At 42.6% G+C, this 27,055-nt stretch overlaps 1 protein-coding gene across 2 annotated transcripts in view; it reads right to left on the minus strand.

Moving 5' to 3' along the window:
- The window catches only part of LOC110502305 (E3 ubiquitin-protein ligase MARCHF5), a 64,539-nt gene that overhangs the window by 31,126 nt on the left and 6,358 nt on the right, over positions 1-27,055 (minus strand). For both annotated transcript variants that reach the window (XM_021580240.2, XM_021580241.2), the window contains exon 2: positions 3,668-3,870. In XM_021580240.2, coding sequence (XP_021435915.1) covers positions 3,668-3,870 — 203 coding nt within the window. The remainder of the gene's footprint in view (positions 1-3,667; positions 3,871-27,055) is intronic.

The raw sequence follows: 27,055 nt of genomic DNA on the forward strand, positions 1-27,055 counted from the left end.
CCTTGGCTTACTGCATTCGCGTAACAGGTAGTCTCTTTGTGGAGTGCAACGAGAGAGAGGCAGGTCGTTATTGCGTTGGACTCATTAACTGTAAGGTTGCAAGATTGGATCCCCGAGCTGACAAGGTGAACATCTGTCGTTCTGCCCCTGAACAAGGCAGTTAACCCACCTTAACTGACTTGCCTATTTAAATAAAGGTATAAAAATATATATATGTTTTTTTTAAATCGGCGCCCAAATATACCGATTTCCGATTGTTATGAAAACGGCCCTAATTAATCGGCCATTCCGATTAATCGGTCGACCTCTAAAACATACCCTAGTAAAACTTGACTATCCTACCGATCCTGGACTTTGGCGATGTCATTTACAAAATAGCCTCCAACACTCTACTCAGCAAATTGGATGTAGTCTATCTGTTTTGTCACCAAAGCCCCATACACTACCCACCACTGTGACCTGTATGCTCTCGTTGGCTGGCCCTCTCTTCATATTTGTCGCCAAACCAACTGGCTCCTAGGAAAGCACTTGTTTGTTGTGATTGAATGGCTGACACACTCAAGAAACACCCACATCAAACCACGCCCCCAAGACAAATCTAATTTGCCTTCAGTCATGGCTGCTAGCATGAGCTCTTGATGAAAGTGCAGTCACCCTTTAAAACACTACTGACAACCCCTGAGAGACCCACTGATGCAATACTACCACCGCACTATCCTTTGGTCATTCAGTCTGCCTGGCTGCCTGAGCAGAATAATGTGTTGAGTTCAGCTAGAAAAATCACACGTCAGACACAGCGTGACACATCACAACCTCTGGAATCTAAGGACGTCATAATTTGGCTGCAGAAGTATAATGATGGTGCAGTGAAATTAGATAAATGTCATAGGGAAGCGTTAGTTCAGTCCGTTTCCAGTCCCCAGCGCAGGCAGGGTATTAGAGGAGAACGGGGAGTCACCGGGAAGATTGCTGATCCAGTTGGAAGGCTGGCAGCGTCAGTGTGCTGCTGATTTGTCGGGTGCTCTGGTGCTGTCCGAGCAGTCAGCTATTTTTGGGGCCTGGGTTTTTAAGTGATATATTAGCAGCAGTGGCAGGCAGCCCCGGTCTCCTCTCTGCCGCTGGTTGATGAGCTGCTCTCGTCATGCCGTGGCCTAATTTCCTCTCTCCCTCCCTTCATCCCTCGCAATCACTATACACCTCTGTCTGTACATAGGGGGAGGCAAAGAAAGCTTGCTCGGAGGAGCAGAGAGACTAGTGCACTTCAATGTCTGCCACATCACAGAGCCTTCTCTCTCCATCCCTCTCATCCTTACCCATCTCCCAACCATCCCTCCCTTACCGCATCTTTTACCCTGTGATGTCTACATCAGTCTTCCCCTCCCCCATCCCTCTCTCCTCCTAACACCTGGGTGACGACCAGTAGATTGGTTTGGGCCTTAGGAGATAGCGTAAATAAGAATGCCCATCTGTGTGCCTCCTACAGGACGTTATCATTAGTATGGGTACACAGGACTTCCCACGCGTCCGCTCCCACTCTCTCTGTGTGTCGGAAAAGTCTCAGAAGGCTTCCAGAGGTTTTTCATTCACTGTTAAATCAAAGGTAACATAAGCCCCTGTGTGCTGGTGTCCACGACTCAAACAATGAGCGATCGAGGACTAAGCCTACTACACGATTTGCCAAGGGACGTTAGCTTTCAATAGATTAGGGCACATTTAGAGGACCCCTCCAAATAAAACACTGCCTCATGATCTCATCTATCACTTTGTTACTGCCAGACCAAACCACCAGGGTACTCAAAAGAAAAAGGAACACAAACAAACTTGTGGAGGATGTGTGTGTAGGGGAACTGATGAACATGATAATAAACATTGAGGCCACATTTCATGGGTGGCTCATCTGGTGAAGACGCCGGCCAAAAACAACAGACCCTGATTTTTATTTTTATTATCTACCTGCCACAGTGGCTGGTGGACCAAAATGTTCATTTCCCACCCTGTTTGTCATGTGCCATGACTTTATCAACGACATCACTAGTGGTATACCGTACTTGCCATATACGACTAGGACCTGTATCCCAGTGTTCCCAATTACCTGAATGCTCCAGAGACGAGGTAGAATGAAATGCCCTTGTCTCCATGCTCCAGTCCAGCTGGTTTAGCTGAGCCTGCTGCTTATAGTCACACAGAGGTGACTGACAGCACTGCCAGGCCTGCATCTAAAAATACAACGTGGCCTTGCTTACCAGCAGAGCTTGCCCACCCGCCCGCATACATTGTATTATGTCCAGGCCTTACTTCTCAGTTTGCACCTAGTCTCAATGTGGTCACTATTTAGTCAACATTTTAATGGTTAATGACCCACTTGTTCTGGTAGCCACAGTAGCTCAAAGTGCCAACTCCATACTAATTAGACGTCTAGGCAGAGTGATTTAATAGCTTCCCCATATGCTTGAAAATATACAACAAGTGTTATTCCCCAAAGCAGTTTCCAGGGTTTCTGCTTACATAAAAGTTTCCTCCCTCACGGTGACTGACGGGAGCTGAAAGTTCTGTCATCGCTGAATGAACGAATGCTGAGCTGAGGAACAACCGCTTAAGGAAAGTGACAGTTGCAACGCAACACTTTTTGAAGAGGGTTGGCCGTGTTAACTTGATGACTAAGTGCCAGTGTTTGGGAATAATCAGTGCCTCGTCACTCTGACGTGCTTAGGTTAATTAGTGGGAACCGCTCCTCTCTTCACCCCCTCTCCAAATTGCCAGTGAGGCTGAAACTGGCCGGTAATGAGCCGATAGCAGACCTGGGTTCAAATATGATTTGAAATGCATTTGAAATGATTTTCCTGGGCTTGACTGAGCTTTGCCTGGTGCAATGAAACCAATAGAATTAACACAATAGTAACAAGTCCAAAGCCCACACATTTGGCACACCAGGCAGGCTAAAGCAAACTATTAGAAATATGTCTCATACCATTCGAACCCAGGTCTGGTAATGAGCATCTGGCGGGTGTCCTGCCCGCTCCTATTCCTTGTGTAACTTCTCCCTCAAACTGTATATTTACCAGACTCGCCACACATAACCTACCCTGGCTTTGGGAGTAAATAAACATGCAGTGAGTTGAGACAGGCGGAGTGCTTTTTAGAGCTCTCAGGTCCCCCTCCTAATTCACAGCACTGACTCACTGCCCCTGTGCTGCATCCGTTATTAAGTAAAGTGAAAGACTACTGTACTTCAGATTCGGCCATGATTCAGCTGTTATTACTTGACTGTGCTGACACACGCAGCAAAGCTGTCTCAATATAGAAGGTAAGCTGGAACAGAATTACAAAACACTCAAATGACATGGGCCTGAATCATAACTGACTGAAATCATAACACATCACATAAGCAGTTCATTCATGTTAATCTCTCTACTCCTTACTCCTGATGTGTGATAAGCATACAGGTGGAAATCAGGGAAGACATTAGCTTGGACAGTGTGGCGACAATTCGATGATGTAGCCTAGAAACAGCGTGACATCATAAATTCAGGAACAACATCCAGCGCTGTAGCGCTAACTATCTCCTAGCTAATATTCCAGGAAAACTCCCATCTCTTTAACTATCTCCAAGAAACTCCAGTCCGGCCCATATCCACCAGGCCCCCACCTTAGCCCTGTCATATCATACCCAGCTTGGGGAAGACGATGAGGTACTCGGCGTTGCACTGCGGACAGGACACGCGGGCCGTGCTGTTGCCCCTCTGCTTCTCGTCCACCCAGCGCTGCAGACATGCCTGGTGCACCCACTTGGTGGAGCCTCGGCAGCGACACGGACGCACCCACTCCGCCGTGCGGTCATCCTCATCCGTGGCGAAGCATACCCAGCAGCTCCTGAAACAAACAAACAAACACAGGAGAGAGGTTGTTACACAGGCACATAAAGTATATACAGGCAGAGGTCTCTCTCACACACACACACACACACGTGGCTGAAACACTGGGGCTGTTAGTTTTTGTATCAATCTGTATACCAGTAAATTAAGTATTCTCAGTGCATTTGACAAATGGTTGTGTGTCAGGGGCAGGGTTTGCATTCATTTAGATCATGTGACCTTCCACCCTGTAAACCTCAGAGCTACCCAACACACTGGCTGATTAACAGCACGTTTAAGGGCAAAGCAAACTTGACCAGAGCCAAGGCAGTTCTTCAAATGTAGGCCTTCCATGGCAATAAACACCCTCACCTCTGGTACGAGGAAACACAACTGAAGCCCTGCCCCCTGGGCACTGATTGACAGGTAGGGAGAGAGAGAGTGCTCCTCTGGAACAGGAAGACAGAACAAACAGGTACCCAAGACAAGACAGACTACATGAGACCTTGCATTCACCATGGAATGCAGGCTTAAAAAGAAATAAGGTAAAAGCCTACAAAATCCCAAACTATTGAGTCATATAATAATTCTGTGAAGGTCATAGAAGTGAGTGTGTGTGTGTGTGTGTGTGTGTGTGTGTACACTGTTACACACCCTGCAGCTGAAGAAGTCTGATCTGGATCAAACTGAAATCACCCTACATCTGAGGGAGTGCGCTGTCCAAAGCACCGGGCCAAGAGAAGAACGCTTGAAATGCAATCTCAACCCGTGGCCTCAGGGGAACAGCACTCCGAAAGTGGGCAGTCAGCAGAACAGTCACCTCTAATACACTGGAGTCCAAAGGCTTGGCACAGGCTTTTATACTTGGGGTTACATTTTGGATAAAGGTGGTTGGAGGACATTTTCTTAGGTCAGGCCTTGCCCTTAGAACCGACAACGGTGTTGTGTAGTGATCAAAGAATCCTCTGACAGTTGACTGAATAGATGTGTCCTGGAATACAGTGACGGTGCACAACTCAATCAAGATCAATAACGCAAAGAATCTGCTCAGTGAGGAAAATGAACTGAAAAGCGGTGTATGCCAGCAGCGTCAAAGCGTAGGCAGCCTACTAAATTAATAGGGCCTACATTTTCCTGCCATGTGGACACAGCACCTTATACCACTGCGACCTGTATGGTCTAGTCGGCTGGCCCTCGCTACATATTCGTCGCCAGACCCCCTGGCTCCAGGTCATCTACAAGTCCATGCGAGGTAAAGCTCCACCTTATCTCAGTTCACTGGTCACGGTGGCAACACCCACCCGTAGCACGCGCTCCAGCAGGTGTATCTCACTGATCATCCTTAAAGCCAAAACCTCATTTGGCCGCCTTTCCTTCCAGTTCTCTGCTGCCTGTGACTGGAACGAATTGCAAAAATCGCTGAAGCTGGAGACTTTTATCTCCCTCATCAACTTTAAACATCTGCTATCTGAGCAGCTAACTGATCGCTGCAGCTGTATATAGTCCATCGGTAAATAGCCCACCCAATTTACCTACCTCATCCCCATACTGTTTTTATTTATTTACTCTTCTGCACACCCGTATCTCTACCTGCACATGACCATCTGATAATTTATCACTCCAGTGTTAATCTGCTAAATTGTAATTATTTGCCTACCTCCTCATGCCTTTTGCACACAATGTATATAGACTATTTTCTTTTTTTCTCTACTGTGTTATTGACTTGTTTATTGTTTGCTCCATGTGTAACTCTGTGTTGTCTGTTCACACTGCTATGCTTTATCTTGGCCAAGTCGCAGTTGTAAATGAGAACTTGTTCTCAACTAGCCTACCTGGTTAAATAAAGGTGAAATAAAAAAATAAAAAATGTCTAGGACCATATGCACAGGCAAGAGAGTCAACCTGAAAGTCCTTCTCAAACATGCCACAGGCAAATACTAACGGAAAACAATGGCCATAATGATGATTTTGATCAATGCAGGAATGATAAATATGATGAATAGTAGCACTGAGATAAGCCTGGTTGATGTTTATAGAGAATGGATAACAAACTGGTCTGTCTTCTGTAGCCTACTAGTTTATCTCCATGCTTGATACAGTGTGTGCTCCTTGGTAAGACATTCCACATATATGCCAGAGGCCTTCTGACTTAGTATGTAGTAGATCAGGTATTCACAAACTGGGGTACGCCAAATAAAAATGTGATTCACATTTAATAAATAAATACACATATATATATATATATATATATATATATACACATACACATATATATATATATATATATATATATATATATATATATATATATATATATATATAAATCCAAATTTTCAAAGAGTCCATTTATATTTTCCAACAGGGCTATACATTTGGGTGAGGTTGATTTCCTCGCCTGAGTAGCCTAGTTTCACTGCCAAAAATAAAATGAAACCATCTACTATTCAGCTAAATAAAACAATGTCAAATACAGGTAGCCTAGTCAAATAATTAACATCCAAATCACATTAACCATTACTCTCTCACGGGATTTCCACTAACGGTCCGTATGTAGCCAAACGTAGCTGCTGCTCATTCTGTTTGCTCGAAAATTGATAAATGGTTAAAAAAAAAGTAAGTCCACAGAGACACATACCAGCTCTACTGGTAGTACTGCTACTACAAGCAGTACTACACCTGCACCTGTCGACGACACAAGTTGTTCTGCTTCAACAAGTACATCCAATGCTAGCATCAGTAATTCTACACTTGTTAGCCCAGCTAGAAAACTAAACAGGCACAGACTGTGTGTGGAAAATGATTTAAGACTGAGACTCTCTCCAATACAACCCAACATTGCAGAGTTATGTGCATCCTTTCAAGCACACCCTTCTCATGAACCTGTGGTGAGTTATTCACAATTTTCGATGAACAAATAAGGTTTTATATTTAAGATGGTTAAATAAAAGAGGAAAATGATTGATTGTTATATTATTATTTGTGCCCTGGTCCTATAAAAGCTTTTTGTCACTTCCCAGGAGCCGGGTTGTGACAAAAACTCACACTCATTGTTATGTTTAATAAATGTATAGTATAGTGTGTGTGTGTGGCAGGCTTACAATGATGGCAAAAAAACAACATTTGAGAGTGCACTGACCCTGGTGCTAGAGGGGGTATGTAGCTGGAGGTTGAATGTTTGAAGGGGTACGGGACTAAAACAAGTTTGGGAACCACTCTAGTTGAGCAATACTCTAAACAACTGTGTTCTTATCAGCGGAGCAGAGAGGGTGACTGAGCATCATCATCTCCCTCCATCTCCGTGACATTCAGACAGATGTGGTGTTCTGATCCGGAGCAAAGCCATAATTGAATAGAATTACTCCTTGCTCTCAGCCCAGCCAGGTATTAGGCCATAACAGGCCATTGATCAACCTGTGAGCCTCTTCCAAAACTCATTTATCCCATCCTCCCTTCTTCCTCTTCTGTCCTCCCACACAAAGACCCTCCTCATGACACTCCCTTTGCATAGGGAGTAAATGGTCCAATCCTACACTTACCAGGGGACTCAAAAAATACTAACTTGAGCCTCTATTCCCTTTGAATGAAGCCATTCAGGTAAACACTTGACCTGCAAGCATTTTACACTGAATAAACTCAAGTTAATCATGCTTCCTGCATGGGCGATGCACTTTACCGCATGAATAATTGGTTTGGTTTGCAGCAATGAGCGTAGACGAGGAATAATTAAAGTAACATCAGTCTCAGTGAAACATCTGGGGAGAGATTAGATATCAAAACACCTTGACCTTGTCGGCATAAGTCAAGAAACAGCTCATCATCTTGCCTTTACATCATTAAAATCAGTTGCGTAGGAGAGATGTGTTTCATTACTGCATGTATTAATGTGTGTGGTGTAGTTTGGTCTGAATAATGCAGACCAATCCAAAACCATGCTATTATTCCCACTGATGCTCAGCCATCTACAAGCTTGCACTTGCTAGCTAATTTGTCCTATTTAGCTAGCTTGCTGTTGCTAGCTAACTTGTCCTGGGATATAAACATTGAGTTGTTATTTTACCTGAAATGCACAAGGTCCTCTACTCCGACAATTAATCCACACATACAACGGTCAACCGAATCGTTTCTAGTCATCTCTCCTCCTTCTAGGCTTTTTCTTCTCGACTTTATATTGCGATTGGCAACTTTCATAAATTAGGTGCATTACCGCCATTGACCTCGTTCGTCTTTCAGTTACCCACGTGGGTATAACCAATGAGGAGATGGCGCGTGGGCATATGCTTCTAAAAGTCAATGAGGAGATGGGAGAGGCAGGACTTGCAGTGCGATCTGCGTCACAAATAGAACGGACTTCTATTTTAGCCCTTGGCAACGCAGACGCTCGTTGGCGCTCGCGAGCAGTGTGGGTGCAATAATTTAATAATATAGATTTCTACATGTATTCTGTAACGCGAGCGGTGTAGTCAGCCTGTTAGTTGACAATAGAAGTTATAGGCCTACTGCTGCATTGGCCTATAGGCTATGAGTTCCATGCGCTCATTTCTTTAGCCGCCGGTATATTAAGGTGTCCATATGGTAGAGGCTGGTGCTCATGCATTTCATGTTTGACATTTGTACCATTTTAATTCAGATTTTTATGATCAACCATGTGACAATGATTTTGATAAACAAAAATGTTATTCTTGAAATGGAACTGTTCCACAAAAATGTGCATATGAAAATCATAACTGGCATGCAGATTGGTAGAAATGGTACGATAAATTGTAAGATTCCCCAAACTTGAAACTCACGCACAACATATTTAGTCTTTATAAAATAATTGCCTTTCATTGTCGGATTTGCCTATAGGCAACTTTGAAGCAAGGTAAGACAAGCCTCATAATATAAAGGAAAACATTCAGGTTTCAAACAATTAAATAGGCCTGTTATTAAAATGCATACTGCCTCCAACTCACATTGTAAAGTGGTGGTGACACACTAATAGCCTGTTACCTGCACTTGTATTACCAGTTGATAAATACAAATAAGCCTAGCTCTTTTTAACCATGCACCAAACCTGTTTAACACACTTTTGCATTTATAATTGTTGTGCAATGAATGGGCCTATAAAAGCATGGTTTACTCCAGCAGCAACCAGCATGAAGAGCTCCATGACAAATCCCGCTCAAAATAAGCTCTAGATGCTGTGTTGGATAATTTGTATTTATTTTTTAATAAAAAAAAAAAGATGACTGACGAAAATACATTATGCAAATGAACCCACAGACCGATAAGCATGACGGTCAAATGTGTTTCCATTGACTGGTATTTCCATCAATTAATAAAAAGCCTTATTTGGCAATGGGACGTTTTTTCTCCCGGTCGTTTTTGCTGGCAACAGTTTTGTTTGTGGGCTTTTCATTTATACATTTTTGGCCAAAAGCCGGCAACTGCCGGTTAACGGAAACCCGAAGCCAAAGGTACTGAATGTCAGCTAAATTTTTTTTAAAGTACACCTAATTCAGGCCAATTTTTGCCAAACAATGAAGCTAATGGAAAAACAGCAGGAGACCTATGACTAAAACCAAGTCACTAACTACAGTTCCATTGATGGTTAGTTCTTGTTCATGTTCAATCACCATGTCCCTGTTGCTAGGTGATTTGATAGTAAGAGGAGTGTTGAGGCCTTTTTCCAATCCGTCCATATGACATTTACATGCTTGTTTCCATAATTACACAGAACCTTCAAGAGTTGGCATTTCAATGGGTGAATAAAATAATGATTCATCTCCACCCCTCATAAAATAATGACATAAATCCAGTAAGAAGAGACAGTTGATGCCTGGAGATGTTTTTTTCTCTGGTGATACACTGCTGAGTTTTGGATATAGTTATCAGGCCAGTCTATAATGTTAATACGGCATACCTTTACCCAATCCTAATATGGCATACCTATACCCAATCCCTATAAGCCAACATACAGTATAACAATGATGTAATCACATTATCATAAAAGAAAGGAGCCTAATATCTTTAGTCTTCTCTTTATGGTTATATTTTATGGTGAAATCAACGTACATCGACACTGTTCCAAAGACTAGCCTATCCTGCATTCCTGGCCTGTCAAAAAACTATCCTACAGTTTGACACTGAGTCATGTCAAACACGAGCCAAGTCTGAGGACATACTAGACCCCGTCTAAGAATAGGAAAAATCCTCTCATTGCTTATTTGACCAAAAAAAGGCTGATCTAGTCTACTTCCTGTCCTTAAGAAAACAACAACAGGTACGCTGAGAATGGGCTCCGAGGCTCTTTTGCTTTCCCTTGGAAGCAGGAAATGGCCCAGATCACATCCAGCATTTATGATGAAGCAGAATTATCTTTTCAATGAATAAAGGACATGATCTGCAGAGATTTTCATGGTCAGTTGTCCAGTACTAAAGAATGTCTAGGATATGACTAGTGTCCACTTAAGATGAACTAGTTCTCCAGCTCCCCGCTGTCCTTGACAGAAAAAGAGAGCCGTTATGCCAACTCCATACACAGCACAAAAAATGCCTAGGACTACTTCAAGGTAAGAATCAATAGCTAGTCACTTTGTTTTGATTTCTTAGTATGCTTGTGCTTCCTCAGCCTGCTCCACCCACGTTAAGCTGCGGTTTCATCATCCCGAGCCCCAGCCGGCTGTGTGTGGGGGTGGGATGGGTCCAACGTGGCTGCACCGAATCCCATAATACCACCATGTATAATTAAACCTGCCTGCTCCCAGGCCTGAATAATGGATGACAAATCTCTGGCCATCTCGGGTCATCTGCCTCCAGCCCAGGGTGTGCTCTGTTGCCCGGGCCGCAGGTGGGCGGGATAGGGGCCCTCCCTGAAGGGCCACCGTCAGGGCCCCTGGCTCAGCCGTGCTCAGGAAGCTAAGTATACCTGGTTGACGTTCCATCCTCCAGGTGTGAATAAAACATGAGGCTGTGGGAGAGCTCACTGGAGCCTAGGGGTCGGGGTGCTCAGGTAACGTGGGCCTGTGGACAACCAGGGGCAATGTGGCAAAACCGAGTCTGTGATAGAAACATTAACTCTCCTTCCTCCACTCTCCTCATATTAACCTCCTCCATCCTTCCACTGTGACTCTGTCCTCTTGTCTCCTCAATGTGAACCTACACCCTGCTGGGATGTCCACAACCTGCTACACAATACGGTACATCCTCTTGCATTACCTGTGGCTACGGTTACACCACAGTTAGCTACGGTGGACATGATGGGTCAAATGCTCATTTGGCTTTGAGCCAAGAAGGCTACCTAGCTTCCTACTCCAAAATTAGGGGAGGTTGGAAAATAGTCCACACCAGAGAGGATATTTCCTTGTCCAGATCCACAGAGCATGCAGTCACAGAGCAGCCATTTGTAGTGTACAAAACATGGAAAGAGTGGTTGTTCCTAATGAGAGACTGACCATGTGAATCCAGGTGAAAGTTATTAACCTTATTGATGTCACCTGTTAAATCCACATTAAGTCAGTGTAGACGAAAGGGGGGAGACAAAATTAAGAATTTTTAAGCATTGACACAATTGAGACATGGATTGTGTATGTGTGCTATTCAGAGGGTGAATGGGCAAGACAAAAGATGTGTCTTTGAACGGCACACTGGTTTGTGACAAGAACTGCAACACTGCTAGGTTTTTCACACTCAACAGTTCCTCGTGTGTATCAAGAACGGTCCACCACCCAAAAGGACATCCAGCCAACTTGACACAACTGTGGGAAGCATTGGAGTCAACATGGGCATCCGTGTGGAACTCTTTCACCGCCTTGTAGAGTCCATGCCCTGATGAATTGAGGCTGTTCTGAGGGCAAAATCTCAATATCAGGAAGTTGTTCCTAATGTTTTGTACACTCAGTGTATATCTACTGTTCCAGTCAAAGGTTTGGAGACACCTACTCATTCAAGGGTTTTTCTTACTTTTTTATGCATTGTAGAATAATAGTGAAGACATCAAAACTATGAACAACACACATGGAATCATGTAGTAACAAAAAAAAGTGTTAAACATATCAAAATATATTTAATATTCTTCAAAGTAGCCACCCTTTGCCTTGATGACAGCTTTGCGCACTCTGCATTCCCTCAACCAGCTTCACCTGGAATGCTTTTACAACAGTCTTGAAGGAGTTCCCACTTAGGCTGAGCACTTGTTGGCTGCTTTTCTTTCACATTGCGGTCCAAATCATTCCAAACCATCTCAATTGGGTTGAGGTCAGGTGATTGTGGAGGCGAGGTCATCTGATGCAGCACGCCATCACTCTCCTTCTTGGTCAAATAGCCCTTACACAGCCTGGGGGTGTGTTGGGTCATTGTCCTGTTGAAAAACAAAATGATAGTCCCACTAAGCGCAAACCAGATGGGATGACGTATAGCTGCAGAATGCTGTGGTAGCCATGCTCGTTAAGTTCACCTTGAATTCTAAATAAATCACTGACAGTGTCACCAGCAAACCACCTACACTCCTCATCCCATGCATTATGGTGGGAACCACACATGGAGATCATCTATTCACCTACCTACAGAGTTCCATCGGTCTAATGCCCTTTGCTTGTGTTTCTTGGCCCAAGCAAGTATCTTCTTATTATTGGTGTCCTTTAGTAGTGGTTGCTTTGCAGCAATTCAAACATGAAGGCCTGATTCACGCAGCCTCCTCTGAACAGTCGATGTTGAGATGTGTCCGTTACTTGCACTCTGGCAAGCATTTATTTGGGCTGCAATTTCTGACCTTCATGTCTTAAAGTAATGATGGACTGTCATTTCTCTTTGCTTATTTGAGCTGTTCTTGCCATAATATTTTACGAAATAGGGCTATCTTCTCTATACCAACCCTACCTTGTCAAAACACAACTGATTGGCTCAAACGCATTAAGAAATTCCACAAATAAACAAGGCACACCTGTTAATTGAAATGCATTCCAGGTGAAGCTGGTTGAGAGAATGCCAATAGTGTGCAAAGCTGTCATCAAAGCAAAGGGTGGCTACTTTGAAGAATATTTTAATATGAAATATATTTTGATATGTTTAACTTTTTTTGGTTACTACATGATTCCAATTCCATATGTGTTATTTCATAGTTTTGATGTCTTCATTATTATTCTACAATGTAGAAAATAGTAAAAAATAAAGAAAAACCCTCGAATGAGTCAGTGTCTCCAAACTTTTGACTGGTGCTGTAGCTTCTGACTATATGAGCATATCATTGTGACTGTGAGCCCGGTCGAGGTTAACAAAGGCCCAGAAGAAAAAGATCAGTAAAACCGGAGCTGAGAGGCAGCAGAGCGAGCGAGAGGGATGAAACAGAAGGACGGTACGCTGATTGGAACGGTGGACAGACATCTCCACAGGAGCACGGCCGAGGGAACAATGGCGAATGTGGGCGCTCTCCCAGATTCATCGGCTCCTGTACCCGTAACCTTGCCCCTCCATATGACAGGCTGCAATACAACTTGCGAAACGCTATCCTCTCCAAGAAACCCTAACCCCTGGCTCACAAAAAGCTTGAGTCTAGTCTGCCAACCAATAAAGGCTTGAAACAGACAGGTTTGAATTAGACCACACTTGTCAAAAATGTAGCTTAAACATGGCATCAGTCTTGGAAAGACAGACATGCATAATTATGGAAATAGTTCCCCAGAATCAGATGAACTCATGAATACCATTTTTATGTTTCTAACATTAGCGCAATTGCTAACTAGCATTAGCACAATGCCTATAAGTCTATGGTAACAGCATGCTGGTTGTTATCATAGACGCCGGGTCATTGTGCCAATGCTTTTCAGCACTGGCTCGCAAAATTAGCTCTAACTTCCTACATACTGGATGCAGAGATATAAAAATGGTGTCCAGGTGTTTGACTCCGGGGAAGTAGATACATTTCCAAAATAAGTCAATTGACAAAGGAATTAGGCCCTAATCTATGGATTTCACATGACTGGGAATACAGATATGCATCTGTTGGTCACAGACACCTTCCAAAAAAAGGTAGGGGAGTGGATCACAAAATCTGTCAATATCTAGTGTGACCACTATTCTCTTTCACATACAGTTTATCAGGCTGTTGATTGTGGCCTGTGGAACGTTGCCCCACGCCTCTTCAATGGCTGTGCGAAGTTGCTGGATATTGGCGGGAACTGCAACACGCTGTCGTACACGCCAATCCAGAGCATCCCAAACATGCTCAATGGGTGACATGTCTAGTGAGTATGCAGGCCATGGAAGAACTGGGACATTTTCAGCTTCCAGGAATTCTGTTCAAATCTTTGCAACAAGGGGCCATGCATTATCATCCTGAAACATAAAGTGATGGCGGGCGGATGAATTGCATGACAATGGGCCTCTGTGCATTAAAATTGTCATTGATATAATGCAATAGTGTTCGTTGTCCGTAGCTTATGCCTGCCCATACCATAACTCCACCGGCAACATGGGGCACTCTATTCACAATGTTGATATACGCAAACCGTTCACCCACACAACCTCAAACACACTGTCTGCCATCTGCCCGGTACAGTTGAAACCAGTATTCATCCATGAAGAGCACACTTCTCCATCATGCCAGTGGCCATCGAAGGTGAGCATTTGTCCACTGAAGTAAGTTATGACGCCGAAGTGCAGTCAGGTCAAAACCCTGGTGAGGACAACGAGCATGTAGCTTCTCTGAGATGGTTTCTGACAGTTACACTTGTTCTTTATTTGTAAGGCCAGTTGGACGGACTGCCGAGCAACAGCTTGGGTGGACATTCCTGAAGTCAGCATGCCAATTGCACGCTCCCTCAACTTGAGATATCTGTGGCATTGTGTCGTGTGACAAAACTGCACATTTTAGAGTGGCCTTTTATTGTCCCCAGCACAAGGTGCACCCGTATAATGATCATGCTGTTTAATCAGCTTCTTGATATGCCACACCTGTCAGGTGGATGGATTATCATGGCAAAGGAGAAATGCTCACTAACAGGGGAAAAGTGCACAAAATGAGATTAATAAGCTTCTTGTGCGTATGGAACATTTCTGGGGTCTTTAATTTCAGCTCATGAAACAGGGGACCAACACTTTACATGTTGCATTTATATTTTTGTCCAGTATACTGTACTCAGAGGTCAACTGATATTGTGCATTTTAAACAGGACCTCTTAAAAGGACAATTCTGCCACTTTTTTTAACAGTTGTGAACAACTAAGATTTGATACACATTTCAATGTTTTATCGTTTTTTTCAGTCATACTGTACGTTAAGCTTCAAAGATGTCTGCAGAAAGAATGGGGCTCTACTGTAGTGAATACTAATTTTCTTTACTATACCTTCACTCTACTGTGCTGTCCAAACTTGTGAAACAGATGTCTATGATCACTTCAGATTTGGTCTGGCCAGGGTGGACTGACCAAATAGCTGTGCTCAGTGGGTGAGGATGCTTGTTACAGTAAATGGAAAGAGGGTAGGTGACATGGTAGGTGTCAGTAAGAGCCAGGAGAGGTGACATTAACTAGAGAGAAGCGGGAGGCAAAGTGTGAGTGCGAGGTTGTCCAGACTGTTTTTCACAGTCTTGCTTTGACCACTAGACGACAGAAAAAAAGAAAAAAAAGTTTTTACTTGAACATAACAGTATGCCAGTGGAAGGGAGGACAGTAGCAGATGACCCAACTGTGATTTGTGACTACCATGATTTTCCATTGTAGCCAATGCAATTGAAGATTTCTGTTACTGATTTGGTAACAGAATAAGGAGTTTTAAATCAATTCATCAAACTTGAGAAGTAAAAACACTAACTAAATTGGTAGGTCTACCTTTACTTGTTATTTCTGTGAACTTTCATTAGGCCTATTCTCCCTTATGAGGGAGAGAAAATCAAAATGTCTTAAAGATATGTGGGTTTTTGGTAACGAAATTGCAAGGCACAAGGCAATGTTTCTTAAACTAACAGAAGGCAAATAAATCATTCAAACCTAAATATAAAAGTATTGACATTAGTTGGGAGGAGTCTACTTCAACATTGCGCTTTGACATATTTCTAATACCTTTTAAGACTTATTCTTGTAGAAGTTGTCTAACACCCCTTTTCCATCTGTTTGACCAGAAATCAAAGTCTTGCTTATTCCTCATTTTTTTAGATGGAAAATGGTTGAAAAATGTACATTACCAGTCAAAAGTTTGGACACTAAATTATTCAAGGTTTTTTATTTATTTTTACTATCTTCTACATTGTAGAATAATAGTGTAGACATCAACACTATGAAATAACACATATGGAATCATGTAGTAACCAAAAAAAAGAGTTAAGCAAATCCTAATATATTTTATTTGAGATTCTTCAAAGTAGCCACCCTTTGCCTTGATGACAGTTTTGCCCACTCTTGGTATTCTCTCAACCAGCTACACCTGGAATGTGTTTACAACAGTCTTGAAGGAGTTCCCACAAATGCTGAGCACTTGTTGGCTGCATTTCCTTCACTCTGCGGACCAACTCATACCAAACCATCTCAATTGGATTGAGATCGGGTGATTGTGGAGGCCAGGTCATCTGATGCAGCACTCCACCCCTCTCCTTCTTGGTCAGGTAACCACATAGGCGGAGATCATCTGCTCACCTACTCTGCGTCTCACAAAGACACAGCGGTTGGAACCAGAGATTTCAAATTTGGACTCACTAGTCTAATGTCCATTGCTTGTGTTTCTTGGCCAAAGCAAGTCTCTTCTTATTGGTGTCCTTTAGTAGTGGTTGCTTTGCAGCAATTCGAACATGAGGGCCAGATATTGCGACTACACTTGAAGAAAGTTACCTTCATGTCTTAAAGTAATGATGGACGGTCATTTCTCTTTGCTTATTTGAGCTGTTCTTGCCATAATATGGACTTGGTCTTTTACCAAATAGAGCCATCTTCTATATACCAACCCTACCTTGTAACAACAGAACTGATTGGCTCAAACGCATTAAGAAGGAAAGAAATACCCAAAATGTACTTTTAACAAGGCACACGTTATTTTAAATGCATTCCAGGTGACTACCTCATGAAGCTGGTTAAGAGAATGCCAAGAGTGTGCAAAGCTGTCATCAAGGCAAAGGGTGCCTACTATTTAACGCTTTTTGGTTACTACATGATTCCATGTGTAACTTCATAGTTTTGATGTCTTTACTATTATTCTACAATGTATAAAATAGTAAAAATAAAATAAAAAAACCTTGAATGAGTAAGTTTCCAAACTTTTGACTGTTACGGTATATATATACACTGCTCAAAAAAATAAAGGGAACACTAAAATAACACATCCTAGATCTGAATGAATGAAATATTCTTATTAAATACTTTTTTCTTTACATAGTTGAATGTGCTGACAACAAAATCACACAAATGATCAATGGAAATCAAATTTATCAACCCTGGATTTGGAGTCACACTCAAAATTAAAGTGGGAAACCACACTACAGGCTGATCCAACTTTGATGTAATGTCCTTAAAACAAGTCAAAATGAGGCTCAGTAGTGTGTGTGGCCTCCACGTGCCTGTATGACCTCCCTCCAATGCCTGGGCATGCTCCTGATGAGGTGGCGGATGGTCTCCTGAAGGATCTCCTCCCAGACCTGGACTAAAGCATCCGCCAACTCCTGGACAGTCTGTGGTGCAACGTGGTGGATGGAGCGAGACATGATGTCCCAGATGTGCTCAATTGGATTCAGGTCTGGGGAACGGGCGGGCTAGTCCATAGCATCAATGCCTTCCTCTTCCAGGAACTACTGACACACTCATGCTACCACTAGAGTGAAAGCACCGCCAGCATTCAAAAGTGACCAAAACATCAGCCAGGAAGCATAGGAACTGAGAAGTGGTCTGTGGTCACCACCTGCAGAACCACTCCTTTATTGGGGGTGTCTTGCTAAATGCCTATAATTTCCACCTGTTGTCTATTCCATTTGCACAACAGCATGTGACATGTATTGTCAATCAGTGTTGCTTACTAAGTGGACAGTTTGATTTCACAGAAGTGTGATCGACTTGGAGTTACTTTGCTTTGTTTAAGTGTTCCCTTTATTTTTTTGAGCAGTGTATATATATATACATTCCTTAATTTCTCAGTAATATAGATGCTTAGCTTTCATTTGACACCCAATTTAACATGCTCATATGAACCTCACGCTGGTGCTCATGGATCCTTTTACATGGAAAGGGCAGGCAGGACATTTATTCATCATCCTTTTTGATGTGCAATAATAAACCTTAGCAGGTTGATTTTGAACGCTCTCCAAGCCCAACACTCCTTGCCAGGGCTGAAAGAATGTTGCTACTGTGGCACAGCAACCTAAGCACTATTGGACAATTGTGTTTGTATACAAGTCCAACCAGCAGGAAGAATACCTGGTTCAGGAAAAGAGCAAGAATGCAGCAACAACTCCTATGATTTAAGTTAACCTACAACTATTTTTCCGCATCATTTCTGGAAATAGGGTAAAAAGGGCACACTTGATTGTGCACGACGGAAGGATTCACTGTCTGGTACAAAGATTGAGGGCGACGTTACAGCTAGTTTTCCTCGTCGTCTCAAAGTCTAGCGTTGTTTTTTAAGAAAGGCCTGAGCCACTTCACAAAGGCTCCTTTCACTCAGCGGCAATCACGTGACTTTGGGAAAACTGGAGGTTCCGCAGCGCTAAGGCAGGCGATCGGATGTTGCCCCACAAAGGTTTTCAATTCAGATTAAGTCCTGGGGGATTCCGCACGGCAGCCTTAGTGCCTCCACTCCATAACAGATTGTACAGGCAGACTGTCTACACAACAAACAATCCTGGGCTGCATCTACTCCACAATAAAACAAGTGATATCTAGCCTAGGCCTACCTCAACTGCCAACAAATCCTTAGTTGGGCCTTTTATTTGTATTTATTTAACTTGGTAAGTAAGTTAAGAACAAATTCTTATTTACAATGACGGCCTACAACAGCCAAACCGGGACGATGGGTCCTATGGGACTCACAATCACGGCCGGTCGTGAAACAACCTGGGTTTGAACCAGGGTGTCTGTAGTGACGCCTCAAGCACTGAGACACAGTGCCTTAGTAGGCCTCCCAAGTGGCGCAGCCGTCTAACACAACACGTCTTCTACTACTAGCCTACACCATAACATTGTGGAACCTACCTCTACTCAATCAGGCTCATACTCTATGGCCCTCGTGTATTGTTACTAGGGCTGTGCCCGACTAAAATCTTAAGTCGACCGAGAGTAGTCTGTTCTTCGGACCAATTGATTGGTCAACATTTTTAAACATGTATAGTTGAAGTCCGACGTTTACATACACTTAGGTTGGAGTCATTAAAACTCGTTTATCCACCACTCCACAAATGTCTTGTTAACAAACTATAGTTTTGGCAAGTCGGTTAGGACATCTACTTTGTGCATGACAAGTCATTTGTCATGCAAAAAACAATCCAAGATGGCGTAGCAGTCGGACATATTTGTCCTTCGTCTTGTCGTGTCCCATGTAGATATATTTTTCTTTGCATGTCTTTTTATATTTTTCTAAACCCTTACTTCAAAATATTCTCCTGCAACCCGCCTCACCCAATGTGGTGTGGACCTGCTTTTTCTCTAACATATTTTTCTTTGCCTCTATTACTGGAATCTCTCCAACATAAACTAGCCAGCTAACGGTCATCAGCTAACCTCAAGCTCGGAAAGCTCTCGCCAGTTTGTACAACACAATTGAACCAGAGCATACCAGACCTATTTTTATCTCCATATCCCCGGATTCCTATCGCAACGTTTGACCTCTGTCATTGCCAACAAAGGGTATATAACAAAGTATTGAGATAAACTTTTGTTATTAACCAAGTATTTATTTTCCACCATAATTTGCAAATAAATTCATTAAAAATCCTACAGTGTGATTTTCTGGATTTTTTTCTCATTTTGTCTGTCATAGTTGAAGTGTACCTATGATGAAAATTACAGGCCTCTCTCATCTTTTTAAGTAGGAGAACATGCACAATTGGTGGCTGACTAAATACTTTTTGCCCCACTGTATATAAATAGGCACCTGATGCTGTGATTAAAAATAAAGACAAATTACTAAAGAGGGACGCAGAGATCTATACAGCCTAACCAGAAAAATAAAAAAATATGTTGCCAACCCTCCTCCTCTCGCTGGTCTTTGCAGATTCTGCCATTACGCTCCTAAAGTTGCCGGTAATAGGCTACACCAGGGGTCTGCAACTTTTTCCATTTGGAGTACCAAGTTATCGTACCATTTCTACTAATCTGCGTGCCAGTTATGATTTTCATATGCACATTTTCTTGGAACATTTTGATCTTATTTATAATCAAGTCATTATATAAAAAATATAAAAAATCTTTGGCATGTGGTTAATCAAAATTATATCTAAATGAAAATGATACAAATCTAAAAGTAACCTCTATTGCTTTACCAAAATGTAAAAATAGCCTTCATACAGTGCATTCGGAAAGTTTTCAGACCCATTCACTTTGTCCACATTTTGTTACGTTACAGCCTTATTCTAAAATGGATGAAATAGTTCCCTCCCCCCATCAATCTACATACAATACTCCATAATGACAAAGCCAAAACATTTTATTTTTTTTTGTAAAAAAACAAATCACATTTAAATAAGTATTCAGACCATTTACTCAGTACTTTGTTGAAGCACCTTTGGCAGAGATTACAGCCTCAAGTCTTCTTGGTTATGAAGCTACAAGCTTGGCACACCTGTATATGGGGAGTTTCTCCCATTCTTCTCTGCAGATCCTCTCAAGCTCTGTCTGGTTAGATGGGCAGTGTCACTCTCTCCAGAGATGTTCGATCAGGTTCAAGTCCGGGCTCTGGCTGGAGCACTCAAGGACATTAAGAGATTTGTCCCAAAGCCTCTCCTGCGCTGTCCTGGCTGTGTGCTGAGGGACATTGTCCTGGTGGAAGATGAACCTTTGCACCAGTCTGATGTCCTGAGCACTCTGGAGCAGGTTTTCAAGGATCCCTCTTTACTTTGCTCCGCTCATTATCCCCACGATCCTGACTAGTGTCCCAGTCTCTGCCGCTGAAAAACATCCCCACAGCATGATGCTGCCACAACGCTTCACTTTAGGGATGGTACCAGATTTCATCTAGATGTGATGCTTGGCATTCAGGCCAAAGAGTTCAATCGTAGTTTCATCAGACCAAACCCTCCAAGTTTCCCGCCCCAGCAAGCTCCGGACAGACAGACACAGCTGTAGAGTATTTGCGCAAGGGAAGAAGTAATCAGGTAGGCCTACTTTATGATGTTTCCACAGGATCAGAACTTGGAAAGATTTTTTTAAATAGGCTATGTCCACTCCTACAATGACAATAATAATATATTGAATGCATTAACAGAAATTACTGTAACCAAATAAACATTGTAGATTAGAAATTATGGGAATTAACTTATTTGGGACTGGGGGGCAGTATTGAGTAGCTTGGATGAATAAGGTGCCCAGAGTAAACTGCCTGCTACTCAGGCCCAGTTGCTAATATATGCATATTATTATTATTATTATTGGATAGAAAACACTCTGAAGTTTCTAAAACTGTTTGAATGATGTCTGTGAGTATACCAGAACTCATATGGAAGGCAAAAACCTGAGAAAAAATCCAACCATGAAGTGGGAAATCTGAGGTTTGTAGTTTTTCAACTCATTGCCTATCATTTCCACAGTGTCTATGGTGTCATATTGCACTTCATAATGCCCACAGTCTTTAGAACCTTGTTTGAGGCTTCTACTGTGAGGTGGGGTGAATGAGAGGGGATTGAGTCAGAGGTCTGGCAGACTGCCATGAGCTGAACACGCGAGTTCACGTGAGAGTTAGCTTGTGTTCCATTGCAATTCTACAGACAAAGGAATTCTCCGGTTGGAACATTATTGAAGATTTATGATAAAAACATCCTAAAGATTGATTCTATACTTCGTTTGACATGTTTCTACGAACTGTAATATAACGTTTCATCTGAACTTTCGCATGGACTTGCCTGCGTGTACTAAACACGCAAACAAAAAGGAGGTATTTGGACTTGAGGTCAACCGATTATGATTTTTCAACGCCGATACCGATACCGATTATTGGAGGACCAAAAAAGCCGATACCGATTAAATCGGCCAATTTTTTTATTTTATTATTTGTAATAATGACAATTACAACAATACTGAATTAACACTTATTTTAACTTAATACAAAACATCAATAAAATCTATTTGGCCTCAAATAAATAATGAAACATGTTCAATTTGGTTTAAATAATGCAAAAACAAAGTGTTGGAGAAGAAAGTAATATGTGCCATGTAAAATATGTACCATGTAAAAAAGCTAACGTTTAAGTTCCTTGCTCAGAACATGAGAACATATGAAAGTTGGTGGTTCCTTTTAACATGAGACTTCAATATTCCAAGGTAAGAGCTTTTAGGTTGTAGTTAATATAGTATTTATAGGACTATTTCTCTCTATACCATTTGTATTTCATATACCTTTGACTATTGGATGTTCTTATAGGCACTATAGTATTGCCAGTGTAACAGTATAGCTTCCATCCCCCTCCTCGCCCCTACCTGGGCTCGACCCAGGAACACATCGACAACAGCCACACTCAAAGCATCGTTACCCATCACTCCACAAAAGCCGCGGCCCTTGCAGCGCAAGGGGAATAACTACTCCCAATCTAAAAGTGAGTGACGTTTGAAACAATTTTAGCGCACACCCAGCTAACTAGCTAGCCATTTCACATTGGTTACACCAGCCATTAGGCTGATAGGCTTGAAGTCATAAACAGCGCTGTGCTTGCGAAGAGCTTCTGGCAAAAGGCACGAAAGTGCTGTTTGAATGAATGATTACGGGCCTGCTGCTGCTCAGTCAGACTGCTCTATCAAATCAGACGTAATTATAACATAATAACACACAGAAATACGAGCCTTTGTTCTTTAATATGATCGAATCCGGAAACTATCATTTCGAAAACAAAACGTTTATTATTTCAGTGAAATACAGAACCGTTCGTTCGGTATTTTATCTTTTTTTTGTATTTTATTTTACCTTTATTTAACCAGGCAAGTCAGTTAAGAACAAATTCTTATTTTCAATGACGGCCTGGGAACAGTGGGTTAACTGCCTGTTCAGGGGCAGAACGACAGATTTGTACCTTGTCAGCTCGGGGGTTTGAACTCACAACCTTCCGGTTACTAGTCCAACGCTCTAACCACTAGGCTACCCTGCCGCCCCTCATCTAACGGGTGGCATCCCTAAGTCTAAATATTCTTGTTACATTGCACAACCTTCAATGTATGTCTTTGGCTGGAAAAATGTCTGTTTTTTGTGACTAGGCGCTTACCTAACATAATCGTTTGGTGTGCTTCCGCCGTAAAGCCTTTTTGAAATCAGACACTGTGGCTGGATTAACGAGAAGTTCATCTTTAAAATGGTGTAAAATACTTGTATGCTTGAGGAATTGTAATTATGAGATTTCTGTTGTTTTGAATTTGGAGCCCTGCACTTTCCCTGGCTGTTGTTGAGGTGGGACGCTACCATCCCGAATATCCCAGAGAGGTTAACGGTAAAGTACTACTGGTGATACTGGTGTGCCATTCCTGCGGCCTCTGCAATGGATTAGTCCACTGAGACAGGAGTGAATCAGACAGGTGTCTCATGTGCAATAGATTAGTAATATATATATGCCACTACTCGACTAAAAAAAATCTTGGTCGAACAACAGCCTATCGACCGACCAGTCGACTAAATGGGGTCAGCCTTAATTGTTGCCACCTGTATCGAACAGCAGGAAAAAAAGTCAGGCTGGGAGTGAAGTCACACTGGCCCAATTACACTGAGCTGCCGGAGTCTATATTTGACTGTCTGGCTCGGGAGCCAGAGCCAGTTAACCCAAACCTATCCCTTCAACTCTCTCCCCCAGGGAAAGTTACAAGACTTGCCGCGGCTCATATTTCACGTGAATGTGCAAATGTAACTTCCCCCTAGACCCATCGCACCCACCTCAAACACAAGTCACGGCAACCAACAGCACCGACTTTAGAATATCAAAACACTTTCCGGGGTGTCTACAAGATAGGAAGAGTACGACATAATGAGAAAAAAAGGGATACAAGATATTAAATTGGCTAATGTATGACTAATGCCCAACCAAAGTAAAAGAGTAGAGTGTGTGTGTGTGTGAGCCAGCCAAAGGTCAGGCAGGATTAAAGTATTTCTCCCTCCTCCATTCGTGAGACACTGCATTGCAGTGGGAACCAGCTGCTTGTGGCAGGCCCAGATAAGAGCCTGTGGAGTTGTGTGTTTGTCGCTGATAGAGCCGGGTACACAACCGCCTAAAGGAGGGGAACATGACATACATCCTTCTGCTATCGGTTTCTTCAAACAGACTCATGTTTCGTGCCTTTGCACTGAGCCCGGTTGCTGCATGGCAGCGGGAATGCAGAGCTGTTGCACATTGAGCAATCGCACAGGTTTCCTTCCACCCTTTTCACTGCACAACAGTTAGGCTTATCATCTAAAATAAATATGTTTTCACAGTCCAGAGATCCAATTATGAAAAGTGCAGCATCACACACTTTAGTACAGGCCTACATATGGGCACTGTGGCCTGAACAAGCCAGTTGTCTGTCATGCCAATGTATTTTTTTCCAAGAAAAAAAAGTTAGCGTACCACTTCTACTAATCTGCGTGCCAGTTATGATTTTCATATGCACATTTTCGTGGAACATTTTGATCTCATTTATATTCAAGTCATCATATCTAAAATACATTTTAAAAAATTAAATCAATGTCATGTGGTTAATCAAAATTCTAAATTAAAATGATACAAATCTAAAAGTAACTTCTATTGCTTTGCCAATATGTAAATATTGCCTTCATACACTACATTCAGAAAGTATTCAGACCCATTCACTTTGTCCACATTTTGCTACGTTACAGCCTTATTCTAAAATGGATGAAATAGTCGTTCCCCCCCCCCCCCACATCAAGTTTACTTGTTGTGCCCAAAACAGTCCTCATTTGTATTATGGCACTAAGATGCGAGCTGCGACATTCTGGCAAATACGGCCCACAGTGGAAAATAAAACACTGGCAAGATCAGGAACGACAACAGGCCTGCTCTCAACAGGAGCAAATCGATAACTCACTGCTGGATCACCACCACAATCCACAGTCACGGCATTCATCACAGATCTCTCAATTTTACACGAGATTGCAAGGTTTAGCCTAAAAACTATGAAAAATGATCTAAGTCATTTTTTTTTTTCCAACTGAAGGAACTTTGATCCAATATCAAAAACAACAACAAAGTATTGATTGGCATGTAGGCCTAAAGTCATTCAACAACCTTGGCACTAAGTTTGTTTTCCAGTAAAGGTGAAAACATTGATTACACAAGGACAGGATATAGGCTAAGGCTCAAAAGGGTATATAAGGGACTTGCCTAAAATAAACAGCGGTAGCACTAAATTGTAGATCTGAGGATTATCAGAACATTTCTTGTCTTTGAAGACATGAATGAATGAAATAACCTAAATAACAATTTGGGTATAGTTTGCTTGAGATGCACAAAGGGGAGAGGAAAGCAACATATTTAGGAATGAAGAGCAGCTGGCTGCTACTGATTGGTCTATGTATTTCAACCTTCATATTTCACCATGAACACCAACTAACCCAGACTGAATGCCAGATTCTCGCTGAAGGTCAAGCATGCTTGTGACCATGGAAAGCATTGACAAACAAAAACGACTTACTTGACCTAAGCCTACATAGACCTATTAGAATAAAAGTATGAGTGACATACAAGATCAAAAATGTTTGGAAGGTTGTGTTAAAATGTGTGTTAAAATTATAGTGTAAAGTATCACTCAGTCTCAATTTCAGAAATATATTCCACGTCCATGCCCTCTTTAGGATTTTCGATTATGACCTAAAATTGTCTCTCTTTAGTCGTGTGTTGAGGCCAGCATTGCTAGCTCACAACCTCAATATCCAGTTGTTGGCAAACCTCAGATTATTAACTGGTTTACCTCGGCGGTAGGTAGGCTATTTCCCAGGTTGTGTTTGATTGTGAGAGCTGGGGAGAGTAACATTTCCAATGTATACATACCACATGGGAAATAAACATGAATCTTGTTATCAGAATCAGGACAGGAGCATACCCAGGTCAGGGCTAGGGTGACCCTGGCAATCCCTGACTAGTGTGAAGGGCAAAGTAAACATCCCTGTTTCAGGACCCTGTCTTTCAAAGATAATTTATAAAAATCCAAATAACTTCACAGATCTTCATTGTAAAAGGTTTAAAAAATGTTTCCTGTGCTTGTTCAATGAACCATAAACAACTAATGAACATGCACCTGTGGAACGGTTGTTAAGACACTAACAGCTTACAGAGGGTCGGCAATTAAGGTCAGAGTTATGAAAACTTAGGACACTAAATAGGCCTTTCCACTGACTCCGAAAAACACCAGAAGAAAGATGCCCAGGGTCCCTGCTCATCTGCATGAACATGCCTTGGGCATGCTGCAAGGACGCATGAGGACTGCAGATGTTGCCAGGGCAATAAATTGCAAAGTCCATATAATAAAGCGCTACAGGGAGATAGGACGGACAGCTGATCGTCCTTGCAGTGGCAGACCACGTGTAACAACACCTGCACAGGATCGGTATATCCGAACATCACACCTGCGGGACAGGTACAGGATGGCAACAACAACTGCCCGATTATCACCAGGAATGCACACTCCCTCCATCAGACCGCAGACTGTCCGCAATAGGCTGAGAGAGGCTGGACTGAGGGCTTGTAGGCCTGTTGTAAGGCAGGTCCTCATCAGACATCACCAGCTACAACGTTGCCTATGGGCACAAACCGTCGCTGGACCAGACAGGACTGGCAAAAAGTGCTCTTGACTGACGAGTCGCGGTTGTGTCTCACCAGGGGTGATGGTCGGATTCACATTTATCGTCGAAGGAATGAGCGTTACACCGAGGCCTGTACTCTGGAGCGGGATCGTCTTGGAGGTGGAGGGTCCGTCATGGTCTGGGATGGTGTGTCACAGCATCATCGGACTGAGCTTGTTGTCATTGCAGGCAATCTCAACGCTGTGCGTTACAGGAAAGACATTCACCTCCCTCATGTGGTACCCTTCCTGCAGGCTCATCCTGACATGACCCTCCAACATGACAATGCC

This window comes from Oncorhynchus mykiss, chromosome 23 (genome assembly GCF_013265735.2).
Source record: "Oncorhynchus mykiss isolate Arlee chromosome 23, USDA_OmykA_1.1, whole genome shotgun sequence".
NCBI classification, from domain to species: Eukaryota; Metazoa; Chordata; class Actinopteri; order Salmoniformes; family Salmonidae; genus Oncorhynchus; species Oncorhynchus mykiss.